At 37.8% G+C, this 24,945-nt stretch overlaps 1 protein-coding gene across 16 annotated transcripts in view; it reads left to right on the top strand.

The window, feature by feature from the left end:
* The window catches only part of ANO3 (anoctamin 3), a 538,169-nt gene that overhangs the window by 359,365 nt on the left and 153,859 nt on the right, over window positions 1-24,945 (top strand). For all 16 annotated transcript variants that reach the window (XM_069091310.1, XM_069091311.1, XM_069091318.1 and 13 more), the window contains one exon: window positions 22,262-22,420. In XM_069091310.1, the coding sequence (XP_068947411.1) occupies window positions 22,262-22,420 (159 nt within the window). The remainder of the gene's footprint in view (window positions 1-22,261; window positions 22,421-24,945) is intronic.

Below are 24,945 nucleotides of genomic sequence, written 5' to 3' on the forward strand. Positions count from 1 at the left end.
ATTATACCAGTGGACAGGTACAAATCAAACAGTCAAGCAATAAATATTCATTAAGTGGCTGCTTGGCAGCAGGTGCTGAGCTAAGAACTGGGGCTACAAAAAGAGGCAAAAGACAGCTCCTGCCCCAAAGGAGCATAATGGAAGAGATAATACAAGACTGACAGGAAAATAGGAAATAATTAGCAGAAGGAAGGCACTAGAATTAAGAGGGATTGGGGAAGGCTTCCTGTAGAAGGATTTCTTGCTGCGGTTGGGGCTCAAAGGAAGCCAGGGAAGTCAGGAGCTAGAGCACAGAAGAGAGCATTATAAGCATGAGGATAGCCTGAGAAAATTCTCAGAGCCAAGATAGTGTCTTATTTATGGAATGAACCAGGAGGTTGGATCAAAGCATATGGAGAGGGGTAGAGTAAGGGGTAAGAATAGAAAGATAGGAGAGGTTTAGGTTTTGAAGGGCTTTGAATGTCAAACAGAAAATTTTGTATTTGATCTTGAAGGTAGTAGGGAGCCACTAGGATTTATTCAGTGGAAAGGGTGATATAATTCAAAATTGTTTATATGCATTGGCATAAAGCATTTTTTCAGCCTATAAGGGTTCTTATAACAGTGTAAAAACAGATACAGATGTCCCAACTCCAAAAAAAAAAATTCAAAATGCTTTAAAGAATATGAAGTGCCTTCCTCAAAACAATTATGTAAGGTAGGTGGTAGCAAGTCTTATCAAAACCTTTGCACAACCTGGGCAGACCAATATTCATAAAGATTTTGACCTGTCTATGGTGTCATGCCTCACAAGTATCAGAGCCAGAATGTCAGCCTAGATGAATTCTGGCAAGTATAGATTCTCCAAATAAAAGAATGAATTTCTGATTTTTGTTCAGATGGAGGAATATGATTGTTAGCTCATGTCCTGAAGTTCAACATCCAATCCCAAAGGCTCATGGTAAGGGAATACTCTGAGGGGAAAGGGTGAGCATTCTGTCCTGCATCTGAAGGATGCTGTCAAAAAGTCTTGTCACACAAAGCTTGATCAGTGGCATCGATTATCTCTGAATGTACCTGAAGGGCCAATTCTGTCCAAGGCATGTGTGCAAATGGATCACTTGGGGAGTAGCATAGTTCTTTTTTGTTAGCAAAAACAAAACAAACCAAAAAAAAAAAAAAACAGAAAACTTTCCAAGCAGGAAGGTGTGTTAAAATTTGTGTTATAAAGACAATTTTTTTTTAAACAACAGAGAAATGGGCTACTAAAAATCAGGCCTGATCTTTAAGTATTTTAGAGTGTTAAGGTTGGAGAATTTAGCTGAAGAAAATGAAGGACAGCTGTCTTTAGCTCCCTGGGGCAGATGGGAACTTTTCATTCATTCGGTTAGCATGCCTTTTTTAAATTTTGAGTTTCAAATTCTCTCTCTCCTTTGAAACCCACCCCTATTGATTGAGAAGGCAAGAATATGGTAGAGATGTCAATGTTTTAAAACAAAAATTTTTTAAAAGATCTTTTATACCATTAATATTTCTCTTTTAGGTCCAGGGTCAAAGAAGAAAATAGAATAAGTGGCATAGGATGGAGGGAAATGTAGTTAGTCTTTCAAAATATAACTACCATGGAAATGTTTTCCATAACTATACATGTACAACCTATATTGAATTGCTTATCTTCCCAGCAGGGGTGGGTGGGGAGGGAAGAAGGGAAAAACTCTGGAACTCAAAATTTTTAAAGCAAATGTTTAAAATTTTTTTTTACATGTAACTGGGAAATAAGATATACAGGCACTGGGTTATAGAATTCCATCTTGCCCTACTAGAAAGTTGGGGGGGGGGGCAGTTAGAGAAAGGAAAGGATGAAGGGAGGGAGGGTGGAATTACTAAGTATCTATTATGTGCTATAAATATTAACTGGTTTAATCCTTACAACAACCCTGGAAGGTGGGTGCTATTATTATCCCTATTTGACAATTGAAGAAATTGAGGCAGACAGAGGTTAAATTATTTTAACAGGGTTGCAAGTAGTAAGGCCATGGTTTGAACCCAGCTCTTCTCCAGTCCAGGCCTAGCATGCTGTCTCTTCTGTCATGAAGTTGCCTGTGCCAAGGATTGTCCTAAATGTTGGGGACACAAAGTCAAAACAAACAAACAAAAAAAAAACAATCTCTGCCCTCAAAAGGAACTACATATATTCAAATGGGAAAATGGTAGGAATGGCATGAATGTGTAGTGAGAAAATACAGTAGGCTAAACAAAAAAAATTTGAGATGACGCACCCAACAGTACCATCTGCAGGTCTATATATTACCAACAAAATCTGAAAAAAAGATAGAAAACAAAATTTGCATCAGCAATAAAATGCATCATGCATTTGGGCATTGATGTACTGACACATGAAACATGCAAAAGATAAGTGTAAAAAATGTTTTGACAAATAAAGGAAGAACTGCCTGACTAGAAAGCTATTTCTTGTTCATGGGGAGATCAAATTATTATAATAACTACATAATAAAAACCAAAGTCAATTTGTAAAGTTTATGCAGTACGAATAAAAATGCTGAGAGGCTATTACAGAGCTAGTTAGCATTATTCTGTGACAGAAGAATAAATGAGAAAGAATATCAAATAACTACAAGGAGTTAATGAAGACGGGCTCTTTCTGCCAACTTTTACAACTTAAGCCCTAAGATTTGTATCATTGTTGTAGCTGAGTTCTTTCAGTTGTGTCTGATTCTTCATGAGCCTATTTGCAGTTTTCTTGGCAAGTATACTGGAGTGGTTTGCCGTTTTCTTCTCCAGCCCATTTTACAGATAAGGAAATGAGGCAAACAGGTTGGAGTGACTTACCCAGTCTTTTCTATATAACACCTTTGACTAGAGAAAATCGTGGGATCCCTCACATGGTGAGAACAAAGCATAGCCAATGGATAGTCTGTATGCTCTGTTGGCATCTGGGATGTTGAGAAACCAAGAGGAAAAAATCCCAGTAGGTTAAGTAGGTCCTCTAGGGATGATTTCTGAGAGGAAAAGAATCCATCAAAGTATTTATTCATTTATTTATTTATAAGTGTTAGGGCCATTATTGAGGACAGCTAGGAGCAATCAGGAAGACTCATCTTCCTGAGTTCAAATCCTGCCTGAGACACTTACTGACTTGGCGACCCTGGTCAAGTCATTCTACCCTATTTGACTCAATTTCCTTATTTGTAAAATAAGCTGGAAAAAAATGGCAAACCATTTCAGTGTCTTTGTCAAGAAAATCACTAAGATTTGGACACAACTAAAATGACTGAACAGACTCAGTACCCCTATTGAGAGAAGCATCTCTTTAGTTCCCTGTATCTTTGGATAGATAGCACCCAAAAAATGACTTTTCTGAGACATGAAAAGATATGACTCTCCAAAAGGGAAATTAAAATACCATGTTAGTAAGTGAAATTCTGCGAGGGTTTGTTAAGCTCCTGTGTTTTACTAGGTATTGGTGATAGCAGAGACAAAAATGAAAAATGATTCCCACCTTGAAGTAGTTTACATTCTATTGGGTGGTTCCTGCTAACAAAACTATGAAGAATCATTATAGATTTCCTACTTTTAAAACTACTTTGTTATAATTTTTTTTCAAAAGGAGGCCTCTAATGATTTCCATTAAGGTGGTAATCATAACTTGCCTCTTAAAAAAGTATTTCAGCAACTCAGGACAAGGAGGAATTAAGAAAAACTACTAATTTATTATACCACTAGGCCTATTTAGACCTTAATAAACCATTCTTTTTCAAAGGCCTGGCCTTCTGTTTTCACTGGAACACCCATGGAAGCTACCAAAAATGAAGGAAAAATTAAAGTTACTTTGGAAACTTTAAAGAAAATAAACAACAAAAAATGGAAAAAATACCTGCAACTATTTTGTGACTTGGACTTCATAATCTTTGCTGGATCAGGGTTTAAGACTTCCACTGCTACTCTAACATGACAGTTATATCTCTTTGTTTAAAACACTTTCATGATAGATCCTCACAGCAGTCCTTTGAGATGTGCCAGGTAATTAATAATAACTGAGGAAACAATCTAAGCTATATGATTTATTAGCAAACAAGTCAATGGACTCCCCAGTCAGCCCAAAAGCCCTGAATACAGAGCAAGGCAGATTTTTGTGTATTAAAAACAATTAATCAGATAAGGTCAATTAATTTTTAAAAATAATTACCAGGATATGAAATTAGGTCATCTGATTTCTAATTGGAGGAAAGATTAGGGGCTTTCTAAGTTGGAAAGGGGAAGAGTGAATTTCAGTCAAGTTGGGAGGGGGATGAATAGGTTTCAGGGTCTTTCTTTTCCCAGAATTGAGGGATGCTGATTAATTGCATCCACCTGCATTTATAAAACAATAGACGACTTATAACATTGGGTTTGTTGCCGGTGATTTGCAGAAAAACAACAAGGTAAACGATAACATATGTGATGACACAGGATGGAGTCAGTGTTCATAAGATAGAATCTCAATATTTCTTTTGATTTCCAAGTCAAACCAACTCCATTTTGCTACTGGTTTTCACTCAATTCCATCAAAGAAGAATCATTATCCTTTTCTTAGACATGAGGAGAGAGGGAGCATAGCATGGTAGGGAGAGATACAGTCCTGGAGTCAGGAACACCTAGCTTCAAATCCATCCTGTGACATATTCTAGCTGTATGTCCAAGGGCAGACCTCTCATTGTCCTCTCATAGCATCATGAAGTGAGATGGGAGCTACTGATCTGAAATGATAGTAATCTATGTTCTGGAGGAGGTGAGTGGTAACAACGAAAATGCACAGACATGAAGGAGGTGAGGTGCAATGAGGCTTCATTGAATATCATCATATAGCCAGGGAGTGGTGGTGGCAGGTCCCCAACTCAGACCTTCTGACCCTAACTCTAGCCTTCTTTCTATGATTCAGTCCTACACATGATGGTCAGTTGCCCGGGTCCTAAAATATGAAAGAATTAGTTTTGGCTGCTAGATCTTTCTTGCCTTTGGTGACTCATTTTATGTCCTAGGTCAAGTCTCATGATATTTGACTACTCTGATGAATCAGAATTATTCAAAGTCTTATTTATAAAAACAAAACAAAAACCAAAAAACCCAGGCATGTGGAAAATGGTTAATTCAGCCCAAGAGAAATGAGACGATGACTTAGTAGGATGAATCCTCCTCAAACACAGAATTGTGTAATGAATCAGTCATAGAGATTTGTATTTTTCACGGTCTGCAGAGAAGCAAAGGCACCAGTTTTCCCTGAACTATGCCAGATTTTAGGCAAACTGAGATCTGCTTTCTTTTACCACTGAAAAATAGTTTTGTATTCAAAGAACTATTTTTTTAAATGGATGTTATAATTCCTGAAATTGTTAAAATACCAAACCACCTCTGGGTGCAAAAATCCATCTTTTCAACATGCATGTTTTCCTAGTTCTGCACAGTTTATTGTGGAACTCCATGCTTTCCCATAAATCAAAGTTGTGGGAGAACCACTGGGGAAAGGAGAGAGAACCATGGCAATCGGAACTACTTCCATCTTCCTAGAAAGGGACATAAAGAGGTCATCAAGTCATAGATTTAGAACCAAAAGGGACCTGAGAGCCCCCCTCATTTTAGAGATGAAGAAACGGAGACCAAGAGAGTTTAAGGGACATGTCTGAGACGGGAGATGAATTCTGTCTTTCTAACTCTAAACCCAACACTGTCTTCATTGAACTGCAATAAATAAATTAAAGTAATAATAGTGTTTATATAGTGCTTTAAGACTTGCAAAAGCACTTTACTTATGTTATTTCATTTAATCCTCATAAGAAACCTGAGGATGTAGGTGGTATTATTCCCTTTTTACAGATGAAGAAACAGTCTGAATTGTGACTTTACTGGGATCACACAGATACAGAAGGACCTCAGGCAGAATTTGAACTCAGGTTTTCCTGACTCCAAGTCCAACTCTCAATCCATTATACCATGTAGGTGATTTTCCTTTGTGCAAAGTTCTGGGGACATGACTTAGAGGCCTAAGAGACTCTGCCCTTAAGGAACTTCCATCTCACAGTGGGATACATCACATTGAGGAGCTTTCATCTTTGTCAGACAGAAAGGCCCAATGGTTCTTAGGATACAGTGCCAAAGTGTATGGCAATACATCTTCTTTTTATCACTTTCATCACTAAACCATAGCCCTTCAATCATTTGGTGCCCAGGACTTTGATAGTAAGTATCCTGTTCTTGGTTCTTAAGTCACTCAGGTTCCTGAAAAGATAGGGTCTTCAGCACCTGTGGAGGCAGTTGAAAACATATCACTACAAGCTTGTTCCTCTTAAAGAGGGTTGTAGGCATCAGACTAGGAGTAACTGATCTTGGAGGTGGTGCCATACTCAGAGTCCATAGGTAGCAGCTGATTGCCAACTGGAGTTAGGGGTAGCTAGAATTCCAGTCTCCACCTCCAGAGGGGTTGTTCCCTTCAATGATGACCTTGAAGACTGGTCTGGAAAAACAGATGATGGTCTTTGACATGCTGTTCTCAGAGCTTTTGGTTGCAGGTTGATGGGCATTCTCCACTGAAGTCTCAAGATAGAGTGTTGATTAAGGCAGTGGTAAAGTTTTGACCCTGCTGGTACATGCTACCTCTTGGCTCTCCCTCAGAAAAGAAAGTGGGCCACTCATGAAGAGAATGGTAGATAATAGATGGGCAGCCCAAGAATTCCACTGGTATTAGGAAAGCCTTCCAATGCCTGGAGAAATCCCCTCAGGGGGATCTTCGGGGGAGAAATACCATTACAATTCATAGTAACAGAATTCGAGTGAATGAAGAACCTGGATAAGAATCACACAGAATTAGAAGTCAGGGATAAAGTGTTATCTACAAAAACAAATAAAATACACACAGTGATGAGAATGCAGATTCACTGACATGGTGCATATAAATATTGACTGACAGCTGATCAAAATAGTAAAGAAAAAGTATTGAGGGGACTTTTGGTAGTAGAAAGCATAGGGTATTTGTAATCAGAGATCCTGGGTTCAAATCCTGCATGTTACTTACAATCTGTGTGACCTTAGTCAAGGTCTCTTCCTCAGTTTCCTCATCTTTTAAGTGAGTCAGGGTTTGGGAACGGAGAGATACTAAGACCATTTCAAGTCTATGCTCCTTTGATCTTCTTTTCACAGCATTTCAATTGTTTAAAGTCTTGATACAAACAGATGAGCAATCATATCTGTGCTGATGTTTTAGTTGCATCAGTGTATGAGACCATGAGCAATAGAGGAGTAACCTACACAATGAAATCTTTCAAATATGTAGATATTTTAATATTCTTTTTTTTTTCAAATGAAATGTTTTTTCCTCTCAAGGAGTTAATAGTCTATATGGGTACCACTTGCACAAGTTCAAACCTAGCTTCAGATACTTACTAGTTGTGCTACCCTTAGCAAGTCACTTAACTGCTGCCTGACTTAGTTTCCTCATCTGTAAAATCAAAATGAGGATAGCACCTATTTCCTAGGGTGGTCTTGAAGATCGAATAAGATAACATTTGTAAAGCAATTTGTTAACTTTAAGGATAAATGCTAGCTGTGACGATGAAAGACCTGGGATTTGAAAGGGATTGAGCACATTTGTCTGCCAAGGGTGAGGAGGAAGGTCATTTTAGACATTTCGGCAGCAAGGTAGTCCAGTGGATAAATGACTGGCCTTGGAGTTAGGAAGACTAAAATTGAAATCAAATCAGATACTTATTAAATACGTGACCCTGGGTCATTTATTTAAACTCTTTTAATCCTTGGTTTCTTCATTTCTAAAATGGAGGCTTGGGGCAGCTAGGTGGCACAGTGAATAGAGCACTGGCCTTGGAGTCAGGAGGACCTGAGTTCAAATCTGACCTCAGACACTTAACACTTCTTAGTCATGTGACCTTGGGCAAGTCACTTAACCCCAATTGCCCTACCTTCCCCCCTGAAAAAATCTAAAACAAAAAATAAATAAATAAATTCATGGTTTAATAGCACCTACATCATAGGTGCTGGTTAAGCCTATGTCATTTTCAATATTATCCTATTATTAGGTAGAAAGAGCCTCATAAGGAAAGACATGGAAGCAGATAAATATATGGTATGTACAGGTACCACAAAGTAGACTCAGATGATCTCATCAGACTTGGAGGAAAAGGTTGGATGGGTAAGGTGAGTTCTTGTAAAACCACAAAGAATGTGGTTCATGTAAGGCCATCCAAGCATGGGAGATTATTGTCAATAGCAGAATAAGGCAATCAAAATTAAACTATTGTTTTATGAAGTAAAATTGTTCATCACGACAGAAGAAAGAGGAATTTAAGTTCATTAATGGGTAAAATTATTGACCTAGAGAAAACACTCCTTATTTTACAGGTAGTTATACTATGACTTTTTCAAAATTCTGAGAAATATGTTAGAAGAGAAAATATAAAAGGATCCTGCTAATCAACTCAAAATTAACTCAGTTCTCCCTGGGAATAAGGACTGGACCAGCTTTTTGCCTTCCTTTGTTTCCCTGGAACTTTGCATGGTGCCTGCCACGTAGTAGGCACTTAATAAAGACTTGTTGATTTGACTTGGGTTATCTGCTGCAGATTGCTCCAAAGTGGAGGGGTTTAAATTTGAGAAACGCTTTTATTCATTATAGTTATTTTTACCTGACAAGCAATAATGGTTTGCAGTCTGTTGGTGATAATAGGAATAAAGAATATAGACACCTGATACAGAGAATGCAGATGATGAAGTCCTTCTATGCAAATGAATTTGAACATAAAAAAATTCTCTTTATTTTGTTTTTTTTTAATTCTGTTGTTGATTTTCTTCAATTTAAAATTGTGTTCATTTATGTGCTTGAACTGGAGCTGGGTTTGATATAAAAGTTGCCTACTGGGGTGGCTAGGTGGATCAGTGAATAGAGCACCAGCCCTGGAGTCAGTAAGATCTGAGTTCAAATCCAGCCTCAGACACAACACAAAAACTAGCCATGTGACCTTGGGCAAGTCAACTTTTTTTGCAAAAAGGAAAAAAAAAAGCTGTCTGCTGAAGAAACTCTATAAATAGAGATAAGCAACTGGGACACAAATTAAGTGACTTGATCAAGGTCATACAACCACTCTCTATCAAAGGTAGGATTTCAATTCAGATCTTCTTGATTCTAGGGCCATTTCTCTGTCCAGTACATAATGGTAAGCCTCATTACACATTTCTCTCTCTCCCTCTCTCCCTCTCTCCTTCTCTCCCTCTCTCTCTCCTCTCTCTCTCTCTCTCTCTCTCTCTCTCTCTCTCTCTCTCTCTCTCTTTTAAGTTCATGGTACATCTAATGGGAACAACATTTCTCATGAACTTAGAGTCAGAAGAGACTGATGACTAACTTTCCTCTCCAACATCCCTGATGAGTGATCTTCTGGGCTCTATTTGAACCCCTACAGTGATGAGACACATTATCTCGGGGCAATCCATTTCTCTTTTTGGAAAGTTCCATTTGTTATGAAGGTTGATCTTAATCATACCACCAGCTTTGACAATAGTAGACATTGAAAAATGTTCATTGAACAAATGGAAAGTTGAAAGGATAATCAGCTCAACAAACATGCTTTAAGGAGCATCTAGGTGGTGCAATAAGAGTGCTGGCCCCAGAGTCAGGAGGACCCGGGATCGGTTCTGGCCTCAGATACTTAACACCCACACAAAAAACTGGCCCTGTAACCTTGAGCAAGTTACTTAACCCCAATTGCTTTAAAAAAAACATGCTTTAAATGATTTTCTTAAAGGAGTTAGAGATCCAAAGACAAAAACAAATAGTCAGTGTCCTCGTTTCAGGAGACTGAGGGAAAGATGGTATTAGTTGAACTTTCATCACTAATATCCTCATTTCCCTTCCCAAGACATATCATGTGTATAATAGCTTCCTCTCTCATGAGTCACCTGAATGATGGATTTGAACTTAGAAACACCCCACCAGCAAAAGTGCCACTTCAGAACCACTGAGAGGGAGAATGCATCAACCTGAACATGCTCTGAACTACAGAGGTGTCAAACTCACCTCCTACTGGTTGCAGGAGCCCGACAAAATTCCCAATTGCTGCCATCAGATTAAAAATATAATTGGAACATATGTAAGAATAAATAAAAATAAGATATAGGAAATTCTGGTTTTTGGTTTGCTAAGTCAATATGCTGCTCATAGGTTCTGTTTCTGTTTGAGTTCTACATCACTGGCCCGGAGAATTGTCTTAAAAAGATACGCATTTCAGCTGCTGTTTTCTACATAATTTTTCTTTCAGAGAAATTCTCAATATTTATTTCCACATTAACTTTTTGCTTAATTCAAGACAACTCTAGACATACACAAGATAATAGAGAAGCACCTTTTGCCCTGATTTCCAAGGCCATCTATGATTTTGGATCACCTGTGGGTGTGGCTGAGGAGTAGGGGTGGGGTAAGGAAGAATGCAAAGATGAATAAAGTTTGATTGACAATTCCAGGGAATGTATCATCAAGTCTGGGGAGACACAATGCTTATGTATAACTATAATAGAAATTAGAACATGATAAATCTCAGTTATAGACCTGCATGATCTCAGGCAAATAATTTAACCTCGTTTAGAGTCAAATTCAGAAATAAGGGGATTGAACCAGAACACTTCTAAGATCCTTCCATTTCTACATGTCGGATGGATGATCAAGGAAGACCAGCAAAACCTAGCCCATTGATGCCACATCTCTAGATATACCCTGGCTGACTCAATGGTGAGCCATCTGAAAAGAGCGAATGCCACACTATGGTTGGGTCCCTTCTACATGCCATGAATGAAACTTCCATGCATATTGAAATTAATATAACTACACCATCTGGCACACTATAATGACTCACCCCCAGTGGAACACAAATCATTTTCTTTCTCTGGACCTCAATTTCTCTCTCTGCAAAATGATGCTCTTGAAATAGATGTTCTCTTAGCTTCCTTCCAGCTGTTTCAGCACTTAGTGCATAGTAGGCACTTTATAAATTCTAGTTGACTCAGGAGTCTAATACCTCACTAAATTATACCCAGGTAACCCAAAAACTGATATTATTTTTCAATAAAATGCCAATTTGCTCTCACCGAGAATTTTTTTTTTCCACACCAGGGATAACTGGAGTCAACTGAAAATCAGACTTTTTATTCCCAGAAAGCTTTTCTTGATTTTCAGGCATGATGTGACACAGCTTCCTCTATGTCATCATGGCATTATGGCAAGGAGACAGCCTTTTCCTTCTTTTCTCTTCCCCACCCCACCCCCACCAAAGCCATGTCATTATTCAACAAATTTCCCCATTCCACTAGGCAGCCATGTTTTTGCTTCAAGGGACATCTATGGAAAGTCGCTTTTTCAGTGTCATAAATCCAGAGACCAGAGGCCTGTTGAACAATAAAAACCAATTTTCTGCAAGTGCAAATCATATAGCCCAGGGTACTTTGGGCTTATTGGAACCAATGCATTTTGTCATAAAAATCAGGAATAGAAATAGGAGAAATTAATATTCTCAACCAAGGCAATCTCTGCATGAAAAATTCAATATTCTTTTTTTTTAATCGAGTGTTTATTAAACACCTATTGTATGTGTACTAGGCACCATAACTACGAACAAACATGAAATAGAACTTTACCTCAAGGACCTGGCATACACTTTTGGGAAAACAATATATAATCAGATGAATAAGTACAAAATGCTTTTGAAAAATACTAATGAGAACTCTGGGATTCCAAAGGGCATCTTATAGGAAATGACATCAGCTAATGCACTTAGGTGGTTCAGTGGATAGAGAGGACAGGACTGGGAATCAGGAAGACTCATCTTCATGAGTTCAAATTTGGTCTCAGATATTTACTATCTGTGTGTCCCTGGGCAAGTCACTTCACCCTGTTTGCCTCAGTTCTTCATCTGTAAAATGAGCTGGAGAAAGAAATGGCAAACCACTCAGTATCTTTGTCAAGAAAATCACCAATGGGCTCCTGAAGAGTTAAACATGACTGAAATGACTCAACAATAGGTTGTGTGGTTTGTCTTTCATTCTTGAAGGGGAACATGACTTTGATTTGAATGAAGGGAGAACTATGCAAAGTCACCAGCCTCACTTTCTCTTCCAGAGCCATCTGATTCAACAATAACAAATGCTATAAAAGAACTGGGAATTCCATGAGAGGGAGTGAGGAAGGAAATAATTCTGGGAATGAAAAAGAGCAAATGCAAAGTTGTGCAGGTGGGAAATGACATGTTATATACAGTTATCCCTTCTACATCATGGCTTTCACCATCACACTTTCACTGTATCTCAGGTCAGCATAAGAAATTAAATGAGAATTTTTGGGTAGTTTTGCAGAAGCTACAGACCACACTTGAAGGTGAGCAGTCAACACAGAGCTTATGATCAAATACTTACCAAATTGTTTTTTGGAGGGCAATTGGGGTTAAGTGAGTTGCCCAAGGTCATAAAGCTAGTTTTTGTGTTGTATCTGAAACCAGATTTGAACTCAGGTCCTCCTGACTCCAGGGCTGGTGCTCTATTCACTGCACCACCTACCTACCCCAATACTTACCAAATTTTGCAATAATAAACTGTAAACACCCCATAAAAGAAAAAGGAAAATTCACACTTCCATGCTAGAGACCTTTCATTCTTTTTAAATTTTATGAATGTCATATAGCAGTGGGCTTGTTCATCTTTTATCCCTTATTTTTTCTGACCTCTTGCCAAGCATATACCTAATATCTTTTGAGACCATTTGCTACAACTTACAGTGATAGTGCCCACCATATTTTTTGTTCATCTTAGGATATACACAAATGTGATTCCTGTGGTATTTTGTCTTGGCACAGGCTTTTATCCCATTTCTAGAAAGTACTTGTTTCTTAATTCTACCTCCTAGAACTCTTAGCCAACTCTCAGCCAATATGCCATCTTCAACACTTCCAGCACCATCTACTAATGCCTTCCCTACTTAGAAAAAAACCCAACACCTTATATTTACTTTGCATATGTCCAGTATGTATTTATATGTACCTCTATTTGAGTGTAAGCACCTTTAGGGCAGGCTATTAACATCTCTTCTTTCTTAAAATATTATCCCCTTGAGGTTCAGATTATCTGCTTATATTTTTTAATTAATTAATTTGATTATTTATCTTCCTTTAGATTGTCTCCCCACTTTCCCTTATAATTTAATATTGGTGAGGATAGTGTTATCTCTGTATAAGCATAACTTCATTAGAATATCTCCTCCGTTAGAATTTAGACTCTGTGATCACAGAGACTGATTGATTCTTGTCCCTAACACAGTGCCTGGCATATGGTACCTGACTGATAAGTAATTTGTTAAATGCTTATGACTTTTAATGGTACATAGCCACAGAATCTCCAACAGGAGATAATGTAAAAATGATGGGCATGTGTGACAGGGAACACCATGGAGATTTTGGGAAACTCTGCAGTTATCCAAATGTGATGTGTGAGGATCCATTGATTGACCAAGAGTTCTAGTATGGTGCATTCAGTATCAAAGGATTGGAAAATTGGAACAGATCTCAGGTTGTTAGACAAGATCCATGCCCTGTCTTCTTTACTGATGCCTCACCTTAGGCAGTGCCTTGTGGGAATAACTCTGATATGGAATCATTTTGCTTTGGTTTGGCATTTTCATTTCCTTCTGCACAGGGGAACAGAGAGAATGATATTCACCAGTCTCATGAGGTTACTTGTTATTATCCTTTATGTGGGTTCATTTCCAGACCATTAAAGACAGGAAGTGAGAGGAGAGCTTGTGCCTGTTGGCTTTACATATTCCCTATTCATCTCTGTTAGTTGCTAATTTGTCTATTATTTCTTTATAGAAAGTTGCATCTGTTAATGATATAATATGTTCCTTCTCATTTGGCTCTGCTTCAGCTTCCCAGGGCTCAAGTTAAATATCATTTTTCTGTATCAATCATGATACCGAGTGAGTGATTTGTATAATACAGAGTGTTGTACACAGTAGGTGGGTAAATGTTTGTTGAGTTGACTTTGACACTGATTCCTATGCAAGTGAATCACTAGAGGGTATGAGTTGATTGAAGCCTTGGCTCTTGGGATTGCTTTTTGGTTCAAACTTGGCTTTCAAACACTGCTCTTTGTCATAATTATCCTGGATAAAATGCTTCTTTCCAACCCTGTTCATTGGCTTTAATCTCTACTAGAATTGCTTTCTCTTGGATACACAGGACAATATGGGAGAGTGGACAGAGCCCTGGGTCTGGGGTCAGGAAGCCCTGGTTTCAGATCCTGCCTCAGATACTGAATGGGTGACCTGGAGAAATCTCTTCACTGGTCTCTCTTTCCTCATTGGTAAAATGGTGGGATTGAACTCTGACCAATTTTCTTTCCAGCTCTAAATCTGTGATATTCGACACTGGATTTTGTCCTTTGTGACCCTATTTGGGGTTTTCTTGGCAAAGATACAGGAACAGTTTGCCTTTTTTTTCTCCAGCTCATTTTTCATTTGGGAAAGCTAAGGCAAACAGGGTTAAGTGACTTTCCCAGGTAAGTGTCTAAGGCCAGATTTGAACTAGAGATGGGTCTTCCTGACTCCATGCCTGTCACTTTGTCCACTTTACCATACTAGGTATGTAATGATAATGAATATGTTCGCTAAATTTTTCAAAAAAGAGTTTGGTTTTTTCTCTGCACATGTGTGTATGGCCTACATAAATCACTTATTCCAAAAGCACATAAATTATTGCAATGGCAGTAGATAGACGTCAGATCAGGAAGACTTGGCTTAGAATCTTAGCTCAGAAATTTAATAGATATGTAACATTGGGCACTCTAATGAAGACTTGGCCTGGTATCAGAAAAACTTATCTTTCTGGCTTCAAATCCAGCCTCTGATACTTAGTAGCTGTGTGACCCTGGACAAGTTGCTTAAACCTGTTTGCCTCAGTTTCTGCATCTGTAATATGAACTGGAGAAGGAAATGGCAAAACACTACAGAATCTCTGCCAAGAAAACACCACATGAGGTCACAAAGAGTTAAACACAACAAAAAATGACAAAACAAAGCATTTCAGCTTTCTAAACATCAATTTCCTCATGTATGAAATGGAGATAATAAAGTTCTTCTCTTACACAATTATAAGGGTCAAAGAAGATAGTGTTTATACACTGTTTTGCATCATACCTTCAGGTACTACATAAATGTAAGAAATTATTTTTGTTACAATCATCAACTCACTCTCAATCTTTTCAGTAGGGTTCAACTAAACACAGTTCTGGGACAAATCACTCTCTCATTATTTTTTTTTTAATATTTGATAGATTGTGGACTATGGAATAGGTAGATGAAAAAATGAACTTGTAGAAAAAAAGTACAGGAGGTCCCAAAAATCTTGGTGCTGTTGTAAACTTTAATAGTTTAAAACTACATCAAGACTTTTGGTACTCTGAATTAGGTTGCAAGCTTCTCTTTTGTAGGCTCTCCAAAGGGAGCTTAAGTTCAATGCTAACAGTAGATAGGAGAGACAAGATGGTATACACTGTGTTGTGTCCCTACGTGGGTTGGTTCCTATATTTTGAAAGCATTTTGTTACATGTACCTTATAGGTAATGCATATTTGCAAGGTCCCCTCTTTTTAAATACTCTCAATTGTTGAAGGATCAATGTTACCTTTGGATAATCATGGGCAAGAATCTAGTCTGTAGTAATGGCCCATTTGCAGTAGAGTTTATTCACTTCGTTTTCCATTTCTTTCTTATTGTTATTTTGTTTTTAATTATTATTTTATTGAAATCTGCTTGTGATCATTTAATCAAATAATAAACTCTGATAAGAAATCTGCTAGAGTAAATGACTCTGACTCACATAAACAATGGCTTGTTTGAAAAAAAAAACATAGCAATTTGACTAGTGATAGGAAAAGACCCCAGTGAGATGATGTGGGACCCAAGACTGCCCTATCCCCTTGACAATGCAGAATAATAGACTTTTGAATAGATGATCTAAAAGTTAGCTCCTTCCCCAAAGGAAAGAAACATTATTTAGGATCATTTTAATTAGGTACATTCCATTGCCAAGGTTATATAAATCATTTCCATGAGTATGCATTGGAAATTGCCAAATGCCTATTTATTCTAGAAATGTTCAGCTTGGAGATTTATAAAGAGAGAGCCTTCTCTAATTTATGTTAGCAGTTCTTTGAAATATACCTAATGTCCTTAAACATGGTTCTACATTTTAAACACCCCCAAAAAATTAATTTTCCAGGAGAGATTTACAGTTAACTAAGTGTTATGTAAGGGAAAGAGTGGTAGATACAGGTTCAGAATCCTGTTCTGACAATTGCTATGTGACCCTGAGCAAGTCCCATCAACTCTCTGAGCTATAGTATTCTCCACAAAAGAAGGATAATAATAGCACCTACATTTCAAAGCTTTTGTGAGATTGAATTTGGATTGCATGTAAAGCATTTCTCAAAGATCATACAAATGTCAGCTATTTTATGAATTTTGCAATGCACTTTTCTATTTCTATGCTTCAAACATCTGTGATTCTACTGAGGGAGATCAAAATCCTGCCAGTATCTTAGTAAATGGTCTAAATTAGTTTTTGTGAAAAGAAGAAAGGAAGGAAAGGAAGAAGGAAGGGAGGGAGGGAGAAGGGGAAGAGTGAGAGAGAGAGAGAGAGGAGTGGATGGAGTGAGGGGGGGAGGGTGAAAGGATGAATGAATGAATGAATGGAAGGATGAATGGAAAGATGGAAGCATGGAGGAATGGCTCGTCTCCTCAGCTTCTTCTGGTGAGCCTCTATAAAGAAACTGCAATTCCGGAGATAGAACTTTGGGTTTAGAGTGGGAGCACCAGTGTTCATATTCTAAGTCTGTCTTTTACCACCTGCATGACCTTGGGCAAGTGATTTCACCTATTTGGACCTCAGTTTCCTCACTTATTAAAAAGTGGGTTAGACTAGATGGAGCCTAAGGTTCCTTCAATCTCTAAGACTGATCCTAGTTTAAGCAGATCCTCAGAAAAATGACATAAAGTCCTTTACCAAACCATACTTGAAGTTTTTTAAATCTGGTAATATCTGAGCTGTTGCAGCTTTTGATGGGGCCTCCACTGTATGATCATTGACAAGGTACATGAAGTAGATATTTTGTACAAGTCATTTAAAAAAGGATCCAGCAATATAACATCACTAATTACCATATTTTAAGTAAATACTTAGGAGTTCATTGGTCAATAGGGAATGGAATTGACCTTAAAGATCATCTAGTCCCAATGGCTCATTTTACAGGTGTGGAAACTGAGGCCCAGAGAAGTGACCTGACTGAAATCCCACAGGGTGTGTCAGTAGCACAAGTGTAGGATTGTAACGTGAGTCTCCAAACTCATTGTCTAGGGCTCTTTCCACTAGTCTTCATTATAGTTCAGCATTGTTCTCTACTGAAGGTTCTGATTGCAGGATTTTGCTCAGTCATAAATGATGCACTTGGCATGTGGGATAGTAGAATGGATCAATAACACTGTGGCCCAACCCTGAGATCTGGCGATATTGTCTAAGATATCTATACACCTCTAGTCCAAACTCAGGCATCCATAATGAGACTACAAGATCTTAAAGGACCTTCCTGAGTCATTAAAAAGAACAGATTTTCTTGTGATTTGTGAGGAAAAGACAAGTAGTGAAAGTGAGTGCTACACTTCAAGACCTGGGTTCAAATCCTGCCTCTCAGAATAGTTAGCAGATGCAAATTAGATGATGCACATTAAAGGCTTTGCAAACCTTATAGTGCCATATACATGTCAGTTATTTTTATTTTTCCTTGTCATTTCAGTGTTCATGTATCTTCCATTACATTCTACTATGATTCTTTGAAAATGGTAATCCTTGGATTATATGGCATCATCCTCTCTATTGATGAGTCAGTATGACCCATTTCCTATGTATAATAACTTGGCATTTCATGGTTACATAGAACTAAAAAATGGAAGAGACCTCAGAGGTCATCTCAGAGAGTCCAACCATCCCTCAGCCATTTTACAGATGAGGTACCTGAGGTCAGAGATGTTAAGTGACATGCCAAAGATTACATGGTTTAAAAATGATAGATTAAGAACTTGAACTTGGGTTCTCTGACTCCAAGCTCAGCATTCTTTTTGACTTTACCTCTTTTTTATATGTTGTTTTCTTGCTAAGAGTAATACCAGATGATAGAATGGTAAAATCCAACTAGATCTAGGAGGGACTTTGTTAATCATTTCCTATTTATCCTATATTTAACTTGCTTTGCACATATTTGCATGTTATTTCCCCCCATTAGCTCCTTGAGGGTAGGAATTGTCTTTTGCTTCTCAATGCATCCCTAGCACTTAGCACAACACCTAGCACATAGTAGGTACTTAATAAATGTTAGATGATTAAAGTCCATCTTCTCCTGTGTCCTCATTTGACAGATATGAAAGATCAAAATCAAAGAGAGGAAATACCTTGCCTTTCACCCCATGAATTAGTGATGTGGTTTGGGGTAAAACTCAGGTACCCCTTAACTATGAGTCCAGATCTTTCTCTTATACCTCACTGCCCAAAGTGGTTCCACAAAAGTGTCATGTACGACAGAGTCTAAGACTCCAAGTGAGGATACCATGTTTCAGTGGTTTGCTAGGGACAACTTGAGCTCATGAGATTAGATTGTTAAATTTTCAATGTGAGCATTTACACCTCAGAATTCAGAAAAATGCTGACATCTAGGGCTTAATTTATTGTTTTGTCAATTTTCAACACTTAGAAAAGTGATGTCGAATTTATTAATACAGTAGCTTCAACTTTAATGTGCCATATGTATATTTCTTTTTGCAGATTTTGTGGTTAATCGTTTGCCAGCTCACCACTGCCTTGGTCAAATTCTTAGTTCAGACACTAGTAATAAGACCCTGATCAAGCTATTTAACCTCTGAGCCTCAAGTGATCCAAAGTACCAGCCAGGATGGCAGGAATTTCCCCTAGCTGCCTCGTAGTGTTAGTGTGAGAACTGAATCATATAGATTTAAGTGCTGATTAGAAGAGCTTTAATTTTGGCAAAAATGGAAGAAAACATACCCTGGTAGATTTATGACTGTATTTATTAGAATTGATTTACTATTGGTCAGTCAGCAAGAATTTATGAAGTATTTGCCAAGAAACCCCCCCAAAAAACGTATTTGCCAAGAAAAACCCCAAATGGGATCACAAAGAGTCAGAAACTACTGAAAAAATACTGAACAACCATAAATATATGAAGTATTACGTAGCATAACAGTGTAGATCCTGGAAGACCTGGGCATGCCTCTGATACACCCTGGCTGTATGACCCTGAGCCAGTCACTTAACCTTTTAGCAATCTACACAATTCTTTAAAATACTAAATTGCAAAGAAATTGCTAACCTGCCCTGGGAGAAGGTACTTCTACAACAGGGACTTCTTTTTTCCCATGAAATCACTAGTCTAAGTCCTATCTCTATTTCTTTTATTCAACAAACCATCCAGCAATGTATATATCACACATATCACATATATACATATATAAAATCAATTTTGTACATCAAATTCTTTTAAAATGTCATATATATCAAATATGCATATATGTCACTTACTGTTACATCTCTAAGATAAGAAAAAAAAATTTTCTCTTCCAATGAACTAATTTTTTAAGAGGAAAATGCTTGTTATAGGCCAGAATCTTGACTAATTCCAGAGGACATGCTGAATCCTTGTCTTTAATGAAGAATACTTCCTCTGAATACCAGAATGAATTATTTCCTTGTTAATTAATTGGATTTTCTTCCTTAGCCATTTAAAATGTGTGGTGAGCTATGAGAAAGTGCTTCCCATTTGTCTGAAATGTCACAGGGCCTTTAGTGGATTTAGATTGAGATTCTAAAGGTCTGAACTAAGCTCATTGTTTCGAGTTTGGTGCAACGTAGAGCAAACCCAGAATTCCCTTATTCCTTCATTGGCCTTAACAGCTCTTATAAGAAGTCACAGAAAACAATCCTGTGGCATAAAACACTATTAAAATATTGTCTGTTCCACTCACCCCTGATGAAAAACAGGATTTTCTCCTCTGTGGGTGCCTCCATCCTGCCTGCCCTTCTCATGCTATTGGCCAGCATTGTTTTTCTCTTACTCTTCCCTGATTCTTGACTCAGATAGTTACATGGCCTGGTGAAGCACTCCCACCATCTTCCTAGTCATCCGGGATTGCAAATGGAGTCATCACCTTTCCGCACCCCACATATCCAAATCAGCTCCCAAACCTAGTTCTCAGTCATTGGTGTTCAGAAGACCTGAGTTCAAATCCTGATTCAGATACAAGGGATGTGGCACTGGGTAAATCACTTGACCTCTGGCATCTTCAGTTTTCCCCTATGGGAAATAAATAGTGATAATAATATTACCTACTTCAGGAGGTTATCACTATCACATGAAAGATAGATACACAGACAGATAGACAGACAGACAGACAGACAGAGAGACAGACAGACAGACAGACAGACAGACAGACAGACAGACAGATAGATAGATAGATAGATAGATAGATAGATAGATAGATAGATAGGTAGGTAGGTAGAAAGATAGAGATGTGTGTATATACATATACATGCATTGAGGAAGAGAGAGCAAATGAAATTATACTCATACATTGGTATATAGGACATTTGCATGGCAAAATAAGAGTAATAATTATAAGACATAGCATTTACATAGCACTTGAAGGTTTCGAAAACACTTCTCAGGGGTGGCTAGGTGACACAGTGAATAGAGCACTGGCCCTGGAGTCAGGAGGACCTGGGTTCAGATCCAGCCTCAGACACTTAACACACACACACACACACACACACAAACTAGCTGTGTGACCTTGGGCAAGTCACTTAATCCCAATTGCCCTCCAAAAAGCAAAAAGAAAAAAACACTTCTGGATTTTGGGCAAGAGGACCTGAATTTTAATTCTGATACTACCACTTGTGACCTTGGATAAAATGACTCACGCACTCTGAGACTGTTTCCTCATCTATAAATTGAAGGAGGTGGAATAGATGTCCTCCTGAGGTCGTTTCTGTGCCATGAGTCTCCTTTGGACAATTTGATGAAGTCCAAAGACACTAAGTCATGTTTTTAAATGGCTGAAATAAAGTATGGAGAAATACAAAGGAAACCAGTTATTTTGAAATAGTTATTGCTTTAAAAAACAAAAACAAATTAATCAGTAGAGCCCAGGATAAGAACTTCTCAAGGTAGTTATAGAAGAAAAACTATTGGATCTTCACAATCACCTCTGGGAAGTTGGTGCTATTGTTATCCTTATTTTACCACTGAGGAAACTGTGGCATACAGAAGTTAAGTGGCTTGCCCAGAGTCATATGGCTCATAAATGTCTAAGGCCAGATTTTAACTGAATTTCCTGATTCTAGGTCTACTGTGCCACCTAATTCCCTTACATACTGTTCTAAGCCTAAGCTTCAAGTAGCAAATCACTCTATTGTCCTGGTAATATGAATAATTTATTATAAAAATATGGAGTACTGTGCTGGAAGTTGGAGGCTTTATGACTATTAAATGAGGCCCCTTCAATGCATCTCACAATGAACTTAAGAAATAAGGCATACCCAGAACTACTAATAAACTGGTGGATAATAGAACATAATTTCCTTCAAGGCAGAGATTCTTTTGTATTTGTCTTTATATACCCAATGCCCTGCACAGTGCCTCATATATACCAGGCATTTAAAAAATACTTATCAGTTAACTGATAACTGAGTAAAATTTACTCAAAAGCAAGCATATTTTTTCACACTGCATCAGGAGAAAATTTCTCATTACTTATTAAATCAGTGGTTCTCAAAATGCAGTCTTGATTTCTTGAATTTGCATTCTCATTGCTCAGTGCAATGAACCTGGCACATTGTAATTCTGTAATAAATACTACATCATCATCATTGTGGGGCTCAAATGAGATTATTGATGGAAGTGTTAGGTAACCCTTAAGGGACTATAAAACCATCAGCTACTTGTATCCTCACATGGTAGGTGTGCTCAGTAAGAATCTTCAATCCGGTCACCGGAAGACAGCTTTGGCAATCAAACCTTGTGACAAAAGATAAAAACCTGAAGCTCCTCAACATTGGTTGCCTTGGTTGTTTGTGCTGATCTCAGGTGGTCACTATCCTGTCCTTTTTGGGTTCCTGTCTTTGCAGAAGGAGAAGAAAGTCACTGCAACATCAAGTCTCTTTTTCAAAGACGGAAAAAAACGCATTGATTATATCTTGGTGTACAAAAAATCCAGTCTTCAGGTAGAGAAAAGGAGCACATTTGAAAGGAACCTCAGAGAAGAAGGCTTGATGCTGGAAAGAGAGGTATGAATCTTTATTACTTTCATTCCCTGGTGAAGACATTCACGCTTAGAAATATGCTCAACTCATGAATGAATTCTTCTTGCACACTATTTTAAAAACTGAGGATTTTTTTAAAAGCAATTGGGATTAAGTAATGTCCTCGAGATTACACAGCCAGTTATTTCTGGGTGTGGTGCTAAGTATCTGTGCCCAGATTTGATCCCAGGTCATCCCAACTCTGGAGCCAGTGCTCTCCCTCACTGCGCCACCTGGCCGCCCCCTGAGGATTTTTTTAAAGTTTTATCAATGACTTCCATTTTTGTCGCTGAAATTTTAATCACTGTATTTTCTAGATTTATACCATTGTAATTTCTAGATTCCACTTCTGTAATTAATTCCTTCTTTAGAAAAAAAGACAAAATAGCTAAACAAATATGACCGATAACTGTTACTGCTTCTGATAATATGAGCAACATTGTGCCTGTAGAAGTCTCCTGATTCTCAGCCAAAAGGAGGGAGTTTTATTTCATTTCCTTTTCTCTGTACTTGGCAATAATTTTTCCTTCACTCAAGAGTTCAACCTCCTTTTAGCTTTCTTTTTGTTTATACCACTGAAGTCATTATGTATATTGTTCTTATGACTCTGCTTATTTAACTCTGCATCAGTTCATATACATCTTCCTGCTTCTCTGATTTCTTCATCATGTTCACCATTTCTTATGGTACAGTAATCAATCTATTAACAAGCACATATTATGTGTCTTCACTGTATGTCAAGTGTTACTTGGTAGAAAAATGCAAAGACAGAAATGAAGAACTCTTTTTTGAATTTATATTTCAATAAGGAAAACAAGATAGGTAGATGGATGGATGAATGGATGGAGCAAGCATTTATTAAATGCTTATTTATATACTAGGTATTGTGCTAAAGCCTGGGTTTACAGAAAGCAAAATGGTCCCTCTTCTCAAGGAGCTTACGTTCTGAGAGAAGAAGATAAAACATAACGAGGAACTAGAAAAAAAAAGTAGGAGTAAAGCAACTGTCAGGGATATGGAGTAGACTGGGGAGAGAACAAGAACTCTAATTCCAAGGGAGCAGACTGGAGAGGGAATTCCTAAAGCTATGTAAATGCCAGGGAAGGACCTAACTGTCAATTAGCAAGCAGGTATCAAGATAGAGTTATTCTTAGATGGGGAAAGTCATAAATAAGTGAGTACAAAATAAATATAAGACAAATTTAAGTTGGAGAGAGTTCAAGGAGCTAACAGATGAGAAAAAGCTATAGGTAGAAAGTCAAGCCGAATACCACAATCAACACTTTTTATTGTGATACTGAAGAAGATTTTTGAGAGTCCCTTGGACAACAAGGAGATCAAATCAGTCAGTACCTAAAACAGTTAATTCAGGCTATTTACTGGAAGATCCAATACTGAAGATGAAGCTTAAATACTTTGACCTCATAATGAGAAGATGGAACATATTGGAAAAGCCCCTGATGTTGGAAAAGATTGGAGATAAAAGGAAAAAGGAGATACAGATGATGAGATGGATAGTATCATGGAAACAATGAACACGAGCTTGGACAGACTTTGAGAACTAGTCGAGAATGGCATGCCATGATTCAGGGAGTCATGACATTACTGAGTGACTGAACAACAAAAACAAAGAAAGTCAAACGAGTTCTGAGAGAAAAAAAGCAAATGTTTCTAAGTGAAAGAGGTGAGGAGGGAGAGTATTTTAGGAAAGGTGTATTTTAGGAAAAGTGCAAAGAGGAAGAGGTAGAAATTATATGAACCACTGTCTATTTGGCTATTTCCCAAATCCAAGATCATAAAAAGTGGGTAACTTTAATGCTTCTGTTAGCTTGAGGATATTTTTGTAAAATGACAAGCCACATTTACCTAGTGCTGTAGTTAGGGGAAAGTATGCAGATACCTGGAATAGAGAAATATTTCATTTAGACTTCTCATTTGGGTCTTTGCATTATGCTTCATTTGGGTCTTTGCATTATGCTATCTGTGAAAAGGTGGCATAGTTGAAAAGTCAGCTTGAAGTCAGGATGGGTTTGCAGCACACCTCTGACACATACTCACTGTTTAACAATGAGCTAGACTGTCTCTCATAAGCTGTAGGTAACTAAGACCATACATTGCAGAAAAAGTGCTGACTTGTCTTAGAGGGATTTTTCCTCCACTTTGTTTTTCTCTACTTTGTTGTTGATCATTGGTTTCAGTTATATCTTACTCTACAGGACCCCATTTGGGGTTTTCTTGGAAAAATACTGGAGTGTTCGACATTTCCTTCTCCAGCTCATTTTACAGATGAGGAAATTGAGGCAAACAAAGTTAAATGACTTACTCAGGGTCACATAGCTAGTAAGTGCCTAAGTAAAGATCAGAACTCAGGAAGATGAGTCTTCCTGACTAAAAATCTATTCACTGTGCCACCTAGCTGCCCTTTCTCTGTACTGGGAGATAGATAGATAGATAGATAGATAGATAGATAGATAGATAGATAGATAGATAGATAGATAGATAGATAGATA

The sequence above is a fragment of the Petaurus breviceps genome, unplaced genomic scaffold (genome assembly GCF_028583685.1).
Source record: "Petaurus breviceps papuanus isolate PSGF00001 unplaced genomic scaffold, PetGlider_PUasm1.0 188, whole genome shotgun sequence".
Lineage (NCBI taxonomy): Eukaryota > Metazoa > Chordata > Mammalia > Diprotodontia > Petauridae > Petaurus > Petaurus breviceps.